The sequence below is a fragment of the Bos mutus genome, chromosome 4 (genome assembly GCF_027580195.1).
Source record: "Bos mutus isolate GX-2022 chromosome 4, NWIPB_WYAK_1.1, whole genome shotgun sequence".
NCBI classification, from domain to species: Eukaryota; Metazoa; Chordata; class Mammalia; order Artiodactyla; family Bovidae; genus Bos; species Bos mutus.
The window spans coordinates 32755869-32767989 of NC_091620.1; the positions used below are offsets into that span (position 1 = coordinate 32755869).

The window sequence follows — 12121 nt, forward strand, 5'->3', positions numbered from 1 at the left end:
GTTAACACGGCCACTCTGTTTGCATGCAATAATCTTTCACATGTGTTGGTTTAGTTAGCTCCTACTTATGTTTTATTTCAGTGTAAAGGAGCTTCCCGTGAACCCCTTAAGGTATATAGGAGCTACAGACCTGGGTCAGCACAGTCTACCACTGGGGCATTTATCACACTTGGTAATCACCATAATTGTCACGATTGTGACTGCTTCCATTTTTCAATACACCCTGGAAGATGACACAGTGTCTGGCTCATGTTATGCACCCAGTAAGTATGATTTCATTAAATGAATGCTCTCAAAACTTGAAATTTCCCTTTGTCAAGGAATATATATGATATTCCTTGACAAAGGAATATATATGATAACATCCAGGTAGAAGGCAAGTCGAGCAATCAATAAGAAGTCAACTCCTTCACATTTTAACACAGATTAACTGAACCTAAGAATCTCCTTCAGGATACATGGGACACTATAGGTATGGGTGCAAGTTTGAGGTTTTTAGAAAAGAAAAACTGTATGTTTTTTATGAAAAAAGTGCTGCAAGGAGCTCTTATTTCCTAGAAACGCTAATGAAATATGAAAGAAAATACCCATGTGAAAAAGCTAGACTAGCCATTAGTTGTTTAGAAATAATCCAGTTTGGAATGTGCCAAGTTTTGAATGTGCTTTGACGCTGATTCTGGGTGGTTCTGCTATTGTTTGAATTTCCAAATGGCAAACGGCTCTAAAATACAGCTTTTCTTGTTTTCCAATTAAGATTTATAGCCATTTTCTATAAATTTCAGCTATTATACATACACATTGTACATAAATTTGTTTTCTATATTTAATATATTTACATAAATGTATCTGTAGGTAAATATTTATACATACATTTATATTATGCTTATAAATACATACATATATTCACAAACATAAATACATTTATGTATTTACACATAACTAAGTCTACAAATAGCGAAGTGAAAGTCACTCAGTCGTGTCTGACTCTTTGCGACTCCATGGACTATATAGTCCATGGAATTCTCCAGGCCAGAATACTGGAGTGGGTAGCCTTTTCCTTCTCCAGGGGATTTTTCCAACCCAGAAATTCAACCCAGGTCTCCTGCACTGCAGACAGATTCTTTACCAGCTGAGCCACAAGGGAAACCCACACCTACCACACTTTTATATATATGTATATATCAGATCAGATCAGATCAGTTGCTCAGTCGTGTCCGACTCTTTGCGACCCCATGAACTGCAGCACGCCAGGCCTCCCTGTCCCTCACCAACTCCTGGTGTACATATATATATATATATATATATATATATATAATTTTTCTTAAATGAACATGCATTGTTTTTACAAAGAGAAATAAATGAAGCGATTTTCATTTTGGGGGGAAAACATATACCAGATCATTACTCTTGATACTAATCAAGATAATGGCTCAGAGCTCTATACTTCATTGATTTGGTCATTGGGAGAAATGACAGGAGCAGAGAAATGATCAGAAAGGTACCTATCATCTTATCACACTCAGTTTCCTCAGGCCAGATATGGTCTCCTCTTTCTCAAAATTTTGTTATCAAAATTCACTCTGTTAAATTAGACAACTAGGTAGTATCTTCTAAGGGAAAAGGTTTAGCCCAGGTGGACAAGAATCGGATTTTAAGTCGAAGGTTGCTGCTCCTTCCTAGACAAGAGCCTGTCAGTTGCCTCCTGGGCTATGGGCAGGGGCTGGACTGGACTGGATGCCTGCTCTTCAGCTGCTTCATGTGAGTCTGTCTGGGGACTCCCAGGGTGGTCTTCTCACTTCAGGCTTTTTGAGAAGGAGCCCAACGTGGAGCTTGCTTGGGCTCTCTGTTTGCAGGACAGTGCCTGCAGGCATTTGAGAGGGAGGGGATCTCTAGGTGGGGAGAAGCCCCGCAAACAGCTGAGAGCATCACAGGGAAGCTGGACTGGCTGATGCCAGCCTCTACTCTGCACTCAGCCTCTGCTGCCAGGCTTCTTCCTCAGTCACGGTAATTATCTCCCGGGGCGCCCGACTGCTTCTCTCAGTTCTGGCTTCCAACAAGTCCACCTCTCTAGGTTATCAGCTACTCCTCTGAATCTACCTGTAAAAACCATTCAAGTTCGCTTCCCTCTCCATGGAACCCGGGCACATACTGTTTGAGGAAGAAATCTAGACAGCTTTCAAGTGTCCGAGAATATTCTATGATAGTTAAGAAGCTCCCTGCAGTTTGGAAGCTGGTTTGCCAGAAGCCACAAAGAACCTCTAAAATCCTCTGCACTCCAGCCAAGAAAAGTTCTACCTCTGGCTCAGTCAAGGCATCTCTTAGCTGAACAAAACACATCACAGAGTTAAAAAAAGAGACCTGGTATTAAGAGGCAGCAGGATAGAGAGGCAGCCACATAGATATAAAGATATATAGATATATATATACATTCACTGGATAAAGGGGAAAAATCAGTCCTAAACACATCTGAATATATTCAAAATAGCTTTTATAATTCTCTGCTTCACTTAGTAAGAAATCTTTCTGAATGTCACGACTTTCTTGTCGGTACAGTGGATACGAATCTGCCTGCCAACACTGGCGACGTGAGTTCGACCCCCGGTCAGGGAAGATTCCCCATGCAACGGACCAACTAAAGCCCCTGCATCACAACTACTGAAACCTCACTCTAGAGCCTGCAAGCCGCAACTACCGATTCTGGGCATTACATCTGCTGAAGCTTGCACGCCTACAGGCTGTGCCCCACAACAAGAGAAGCCACCGCAACTAGAAGCCCGAGCACTGCAGCTAGAGAGTGGTCCCCTCTGGCCGCAACTAGAGAAAGCCCACGCCCAGCAACGAAGACCCAGTGCAACCAAAAATAAATAAATAAAGGAATCTTGATGTTAAACAAAATGAGTTACTTACATATTTCTCTCTCTGCTCTTTGAAAACCCTGAATTTAAAGAATCAGAGTTACCTATAGATCAGTCTTATGGACTCTGTGGGAGAGGGAGAAGGTAGTGAAATTTGGGAGAATAGCATTGAAACATGTATAATATCATGTATGAAATGAGTCGCCAGTCCAGGTTCGATGCACGATACTGGATGCTTGGGGCTGGTGCACTGGGACGACCCAGAGGGATGGTATGGGGAGGGAGGAGGGAGGAGGGTTCAGGATGGGGAACACAGGTATACCTGTGGCGGATTCATTTCGGTATTTGGCAAAACTAATACAATATTTTAAAGTTTAAAAAAAAAAAAAAGAAAGAATCAGAATTACCATGCAGAAAACAGGAAACTAAGCCTTGCACTCAGCCTTTACTGCTTCATAAAATAGGAAGGTGACAAAGGTCAACTTAAAATAATTGCATGATATTTTGCCTAAAAGTTGAAAACATTTAAATGAAATTTGTGTGATAACAAAAACTGTGGACTGATCTTAAATTGTTTTAATTAACATGCAATATTCTTTTTTTTTTTTTGGAAGATGTATTTTATAAAAAAGGAAATTTCAGAGTAAAGAACACAGAGAATGACTATGGGTCAAAAAAAGGAAAGGGGAACGGTCAACCCAGACACTAAGCCCACACATATGAGTGCAAACAGGAGAAATAGCCAGATGTTCTCATCTTGAGCTACTAAGGAACTTGCCCAATCCATTCAAGACTACCAAATAGAGTCAGCAGAGGTAATTACAAGGCTGGCCTAGAGAATCTATGCAATTTTCATCTTACTCACAGGGGAATACTGCTGGCATATTGTTTTATTCTTAGATATATTTAACAATGATTATTTAATTGTCTATGGCCATACCACCCTGAACGAGCCCGATCTCGTCTGAGTATTTAATTGTAATGTTATTCTGCAGCCACACCTTTATTTTTTCAATCCTAAAGTGATAATCTGCAGGTAAATAAATTCTGAGTTTTAGATTATTTAATGAACCCTATTCAGCCTCTCATGAAGCATGCTCTACTCATCCCATTTACCATAAGAAACATACATCTTAGCTAAACTTTTTAAAGATGTATAGATGATAGGAAATACCTGTCTACAATATACAATTAAGCAAGTCAACTCCCTCTCATCCTCTTGTGAGATTATCAAATACACCCAAATTTGTTTGTTTAATCTGTTTGGTCTCAAGTTACTACTACTAAGTCACTTCAGTCGTGTCCGATTCTGTGCGACCCCATAGACGGCAGCCCACCAGGCTCCCCCGTCCCTGGGATTCTCCAGGCAAGAACACTGGAGTGGGTTGCCATTTCCTTCTCCAATGCATGAAAGTGAAAAGTGAAAGTGAAGTCGCTCAGTCGTGTCCAACCCTCAGTGACCCCATGGACTGCAGCCTACCAGGCTCCTCCATCCATGGGATTTTCCAGGCAAGAGTACTGGAGTGGGGTGCCATACTGCCAACTAATGATCACTTGGATCTGTTCAATCTGTAGTGTAATTGTTCAAAGAGATTTCACAAAGTGAAACACTGATTTGATTCATGCACAATTAGGCAGAGTGTTATTAAAAATTATTTACTGAAAGAAAATTGAAATACAGAGCAAACAGTCTGGTCAGTCTGAATGTTAGGGGTGACCAGGAAGTCCTCATGCTCTGATTAGATATCTGTGGCAGCCTCACACCTCAGCTCAGCACAGTCCCTACGTCCTGACTGGTGAAAATGCAAAGCTGGGCTCATTATCCAACTGCCTTGCCCTTCTTAGCTAAAACTAACAGAAGCGTGTTGAAAACCTTTTGCTAGAATATACGTATTTAAAAAATGAGCATGATACAATAGCATACAGTAAGAGGTGAAGGTCTCCTGCCTCCAGCGGCCCTCCACAGTCCCATTCTTCAGGGGTAAACCGCTGCCAACAGGGTGGTGTATAACCTTCCAGGTTTCTCTTCTACGTCATATAAATATATAATATCTTACAAAAATGAGGCAACTCTATACACAGAGTTCTAGAACGTGCCTTTTCATTCTTAAGTTGGAAATGAGAAATGAATAGTCTAAGATAAGGAGCGATGATTCAGAGGAAAGCATCATATGTTAAAAGAATTTTCAGATTCCAGATGTAAAGAGATGACCAAATGAGTCAAAAATCAGTCATTATTCAATACAGATTTAAATTTTCTTTCTGAGTTACCTATTTCTCCTAGGTTAAGAGAAGCAAAATTACTAAACCCAACTATGTCCAAAAATAAATGCCAAACACCAAACCACACAATACACAACCTTATATTATGGTTCCTTTGTTTTCCATAAGTAGTATCTTCTAGTCTATATATTTGTTGGAAATACTATTTAGACAGGATATTCTATTTGAGGAAGCAGAATCAGTTTGGCATTCAGAGGTTCCCTCCTTCTGAGGTGTTCAGTCAGGTGTCCAGTAGTGACTCCTGTGTGGTCTAATGCAATCTTGTTTTGCCAATGCAACCCCTTAACTAAAACTTTAAAGTTCTCTGGGTTTAAGAACACTTGAAAATATATCAATACACAATTTCCAGTTTCAAGCTGTTCTTAAAATATGGTGAAAAGAAACATCTGAATATATGTATTTTTAAATCCAGGAAATCATTTCAATAGTGATCACTTCTAAGAAATACGCAATGGAAGTCCATTCATTTCTGATGATCTCACTGCTTAAGGTGATAAGGTCTAACAACTCAGAGGGAAGATTTTAATCTCGTGATCATTGTGGGCTACATGTTCATGATATATATTAAAAAAAAGACCAAATGACTTAGTTTTTCTTTCTTCATTGAATTGTCTTTGTATAGACATTGTTAATAGAAAGTTTATCATTAATAGAAAGAAGGACATTCATTTTCTGAAATCCTTACATGAAATGAAGTTACTAAGGAAAGAACTGGATTTTAGTGCCAATGTTCTCAGATTTACTACTCGCTCTTTCATTGCAGAGTGATAAACTTTGCTCACCTTCTCGTAATAACTTTAAAAATGGGACTGTTCACTGTATTTACCAACCCTGCCATTTCTCAGCATAATTATAGGATATACCCTGAATAGAAAAGTTGTTTATAGTCTATGTAAAAACACACAACTGAAGGAGTGATCTCTTCTCCTCTCTTCCACTGTTTCTCTATCCATCTGACAGCCAGCATGGATTTTTATTGTTTCTCCACATATTGCAGTTGTATAATATTTCTGAAACAACCTTAGCTTAAGTGATTCTATTTAAATCATGTTTGATGTACCATGTGACATTTTTAAACAGCTTATGGTAAAGCAATGAGCTCTCTTACAGGCAGATGTTATGATGCTCTTAGTAACTTTTATGAATAGAATTCTATATATACATTCAAGGGCAAGTCTTTTCTTCCAAGATTGAAGACAGTCTAACAGCTCAACAAGATAAGCTATTATGAACAAAACTAGGACTAAGTGTGGTCAAAATCAATTTACTTCAGCTGTTCATCAATTAAATTTAAGACTCTTAAAACTAATTTATCCTGAAATTTTATAGTTATCACACGTAGTTTTTCATTTTCCAGGTGGGATAATAAGCATAGAAATTGAAAATACTACCAAGCATTATTATATTAAAAATAAAAAGAGATAATATATTTAACATTGAATAATCCATATTTAAAATTTTTGACTTGGGTATGATTTGCTTGGGAGAGAAGTGTTCATTTGGATAAAGGCTTTTTTTAATTTGTTTTCTTTTTGACATTCTATGAATTCAGACAAAATACTCAATCTGCACTCAGCTTGAGCTAAGCAGCTGTAAAATGTCCTCATCTGAAACTGTAAGCAGGACCTGGAATCAAATCCAGAGAAACTAAGACAGAAATTTATTAAAAAAGAATATAACACACCCTTTTACTGAAAACAAAAGTGAAACTAAGTTAAATAAATGGATTGTCCTTTTTTTTTAATACCAGTTACTCAGGTCTACCATTCTTATTCAATTAACCATTACGCAGGCAGTATTTATTTACCATTCATCCTCCCAAAACCCTAACCTAAACCCTGTTACTGGGGGTAATTTAAGAAATTAAGTAATTGACTGCTTTGATCTCCTTGTTGACCAAGAGACTCTCAAGAGTCTTCCTCAGCACCACAATCTGAAAGCATCAATTCCAGTTAATCCAAAAGGAAATCAACCCTGAATATTCACTGGAAGGACTGATGCTGAAGCTGAAGCTCCAATACTTTGGCCAGTGATGTGATGAGCCAATTCACTGGAAAAGACCCTGATGCTGGGAAAGATTGAGGGCAGGAGGAGAAGGGGATGACAGAGGATGAGATGGTTCGATGGTATCATTGACTCAATGGACACAAGTTTAAGCAAATTCATGGAGATAGTGAAGGACAGGGAAGCCTGGTGTGCTTCAGTGCATGGGCTGCAATGAGTCAGACACTTTAATTTCTTGTTGCTAGTTTCTGAACAACAAATTAAATAATTAGAAAAAAAGCAAATTAAAAATCGGATTTTACTTTTTGTCAATCAAGTTGACCAGATTTTTAAAACAAGTGTGAGTAAAAATGTGAGGAAATGGATAAAAATGTGGGGAAAAACAATTTTCTAAAATTTGACCATTATATCAATATTAAAAACACTTGGCAATTTGATCCAACAACTCTCTCTTTGTTGAAGTCTATTTTTTCTGAAAAAACAATTGCTCAAGGAAATAGAATTCGAGGATGTTCATTACCTTGGATATATAATAGCAAAACATAAAACTTTACAAAATAATAAATTTAAATAATTAAAAATGGCACAGAGTTATGGAGAATCATTGTTATGTATTTCTCAAGATTAAAAAATTAATAATAAAAAGTTTGTCCTTATATATAGGTCATAATTATAAATGGGTAAATTAAAGGCAAGTCTTTCTATATAATGTCATATAGAACTACCACACACCCATCTGCACAGAAGTCACAAGCTAGACATGCCTTAATTTGTTCAATTTTTCCTGCTTTAATGTATATCTTGATTATTCTATGTTCTAATTTAACTCATTCCATCCAAAAGGTGATATAAATAGCTAATAAAAATTAAAATCCTGACTTCAAGAGTAATCAAACAGAACAAATTAAAATTAAAATGTCATTTTTTAAGCATATCAGATTAGTGAAGATTTTCAAAATGACAGTCTTTAAATCCTGGTTTATTCAGTGGGGTGGTCACTTACTTATACATAAGCACATACATGCTCTCTAGAGGCCAGCTAGGTCATGTGTATCTAGAATTCTGAAAGCATTTATTTTTTTCTATTCAGTAATGGTATATCAAGGATTCTTTAATAAAAATGATAAAAATATAAACCATTTCTATTCATGTATTTATCACTGTTTATAACAGCCTGAATATCCAAATATTAAAAATGAAACATTTATCCTATAGACTGTTAGGCAGACACTAAGTACCAGGATCAATAGGGATTATCACTAAAATAAGGCAATGCTCAAAAATAATTACTAGAATAAATTGGATGCAAAACTCTAGGTAAGACGCATATACACATAATATAATATAAACATAATATAATAAAAACTGTCCTGAAAAGAATACACCAAATTTTCTAGTGGATATACCTGGAGGGAGTAAACAGTGCTTTTATATTCTTCTTTGTATTTGAATGAATTTTTTTTTAAATTTCTACTTTTAAAGTAAGAATTAAAAAAAGAAAATGCATGCCTCACTACAAAATTCATGGTGCTGCTCTCTTTCATCTATAAAACAGATTGGCTAGATTCATGTTAAAGGTCTTTTAATTTGATTCCAATTTATTAACCCAATCTTATCTCTAATGAGTACCCAATTCTACCATTGAACTCTATCTCAGATGGTTATCAGGCATGTTATGTTCCCTCTAGAGTCCACCCAAGCTCATCCAATCAGGCCTAGAGCTTCTCGTCTTTCCTAAGGTTTTTGATCATCATTTCTGATGGAACTATTTTAAGCCAACATCAGCTATTAATGATGCTCTAACTCATGTCCAGTAATCACACAAAATCACATTTAACCCTGATTCCAATTAACTTAGCACGCTAATTCAGAAGGAAACTCCTTTTGAAGGCAAGACTACCATCATTATTTGTTAATATTAATCATAACAACAACTGTGATCATAACAAGTATAGCTGATAAAGTTTATTGAGAATTTTCTATTTACAAGAAGGCACTGTGTCAACTCCATTTAATGTTCAGAAAACTCTTCCATTTCACAGATGAGAAAACTGAGACTCAGTTAGGGTACATACTTTTCCCAAGGAGATGTAGCTAGTGTGGATCTGAGATTCAAATCTAGCTCTGTCTGAGATCAATATACTCTATTCTGCCAATTTGTTAATGGAAATTCACTAGAAATCATTTTGCATATGATATATTTTTAGTGATTAACTGCATTCCCATATAGCTAAGTTAAAATGATGTGTGGAGCTACAAAATTTTCTTTTACATATAAGAGCAGATACAAAAAACAATGATAATTTTCATTGAATTTCATTATATTCTAATATATTTACCTGTATAGGACCAGCCAATCTCTTCAACAAGTTTTCTCTGTTGTCTGTAGTATCCATAAATCCAATCTACAACCAAGAAAAAAAACCAATTGATCAATGTGTAGAAAAATGTATATGTACAAATTTTAAAAAACATAAGAAGCCCAAAGCACCATTCATACAATAACGGTCCTCGATTATTCTTTTCTATGTCATCTTCACAATTTCAACTGCCACCACTATAGACTCCACCATCCCTGTTCTGGAAATTAGTGTAACTTTTAGCAGGGCACATGTTAAAACTGCTGAAGTTCAGGCAGAGACAAAGAAGGTATTCTGTGAAAAGCATGAGCAACCTAGAGGATTTCATCTCATAGAGTGACTAGGGTCAGAAAGGACAGCCTATTCTATCTTTAGATTTTTCTTACCATTCCGTCAATGGAATACGCGAAATCCTACTAACTAGAGAATCCCAGGGACAGCAGAGCCTGGTGGGCTGCCGTCTATGGGGTTGAACAGAGTCGGACATAACTGAAGCGACTTAGCAGCAGCAGCAGCAGCAAGATAGAATGGTCGGAGAAGGTAATGGCAACCCACTCCAGTACTCTTGCTTGGGAAATCCCATGGACGGAGGAGCCTGGTAGGCTACAGTCCATGGGGTCACGAAGAGTTGGACAGGACTGAGCAACTTCACTTTCACTTTTCACTTTTATGCACTGGAGGAGGAAATGGCAACCCACTCCAGTATGCTTGCCTGGAGAATCCCAGGGACGGGAGCCTGGTGGGCCGCCATCTATGGGGTCACACAGAGTCGAACACGACTGACGTGACTTAGCAGCAGCAGTGATACTTTTCAAGTTACAACTCAAGTTGTATCTGTAAATGCTTCTAGGAGATCCAGAGGTTACCATGTTTTCAAAATTTACTTCTAAGGCACAACAAAATTAATAGTCTTGAAGAAATGGAAATTTCAGTGTGTGTGTGTGTGTGCGCGCGTGTTGGCTGGGACAAAGCTTGTGTTAGACAGTGTAAGTGAATTTGTCTCTTAGAGGAACAGTGATGCCTGAGGGCGATAATCCAGTGGGAAGCTTGGGGCATCATAAAATAGTGGACTTTTCATGACCTAGAGAGAGAAGCTCTAGTTCTTGAACACGGGGCAAGGGCTACAGAAAGGAAAATGGATGGAAGCCAAAGGCTCACTCTATATAGTTCAGAATTTTGCCTGGAGTCATGCCTGTACCCAAGAAACAGGGACGTTATGATCCATTCTCCTCTTCGTGCTATTGTCCCTTTATTCCAGCCTGTCTTAACACTACTATGCCATTTCAGCTACATTGTGAGCAAAATACATCTTTGTGAGCTAAGTTTGGAAGCTGATCAGTGTTGACAAAACTGTTTCTGTAGAAAAGGCTACAGGAATTTCCTGGTTGCCTGGTGGTTAGAATTCCGGGCTTTCACTGCCGTGGTGAGTTCAGTCCCTGGTTGGGGAACTGAGATCCTGTAAGTCACATGGCATGACCAAAAAAAAGAAAAGGCTGCAAATAACTAGTTTACAAATGAACATGTGGAACATTACATATTCATAAATTGGGGTTCTGTCCATATGGTTTTCATTTGAATACAAGGATTTATTTATACCATACTGCAGATATGCATACATATTATATATATTTCTCATCAGTTTTGAAGAGAGACTCTTATTTCCTCTTATTCTCTTTACACAGATTTTTTTTTCTTTTTTGACAGTTCCCAATTTAAGGGAGGCAAATATCTCAAGCACGTTTCAGAAATTATTTTTCTTCGATTCCATGTTATACACAATCTGATTAGCAGAACACACCAATAAGAACACATCAATACATACTAAAATTTTACAAAAACTTAAAAGCAGGCTATCTTACAGAAATACACATTCTGAATCCATAGATTATTGAAAACCAAAACCTACCTTGGAGAAGGCAAAAAAAATTGTTTTAAAAATTTCTCTACCCATAAATATTCTATTGACCATGTAGCACATTTCAACAAACATTTGTTTTGATAAAGGTTTTATTGAAATATGATTTACACACCTTACAATTCACCCAGGAAAGTGTACAACTTAATGGCACTTACTATACTCAGAGTTATACAATCATCACTACAGAAAATTTTAAAGCATCTTTATTATCCCCCAAAAGAAACCTCATACCTTTAGCTGCCACCCCCAACCCCACCTCAACCTCCATTAATTTATAGATTTGGATATTCCAGATATTTCTAAATACATAATCATGTAATACATGGCTTTTTATGGCTGGCTTCTTTAACTTAGCAAATTAATGTTTTCAAGGTTTATCCATGTTGTAGAATATATGAGTCCTTCATTCCTTTTTTTAAACTTTTTATTTTGTATTGGAGTATAGTTGATTAACAATGTTGTGACAGTTTCAGGTGAATATCACCTGGAGAAGGAAATGGCAATCCACTCCAGTATTCTTGCGTGGAGAATTCCATGAACAGAAGAGCCTGGTGGGTGACAGTCCATGGAGTCGCAAAGAGTTGGACACGATTGAGCGACTAACACTTTCTCTTTTCATTCATGTATCTGGGTTTCTCTGGTGGCTCAGCTGATAAAGAAATCTAATTGCCAATGCAGAAGATACAAGAGACATGGGTTCG

At 37.3% G+C, this 12121-nt stretch overlaps 1 protein-coding gene across 2 annotated transcripts in view; it reads right to left on the reverse strand.

The window, feature by feature from the left end:
- Positions 1-12121, reverse strand: part of PTPRZ1 (protein tyrosine phosphatase receptor type Z1) — a 208595-nt gene that overhangs the window by 131521 nt on the left and 64953 nt on the right. For both annotated transcript variants that reach the window (XM_070368777.1, XM_070368778.1), the window contains exon 2: positions 9482-9547. In XM_070368777.1, coding sequence (XP_070224878.1) covers positions 9482-9547 — 66 coding nt within the window. The remainder of the gene's footprint in view (positions 1-9481; positions 9548-12121) is intronic.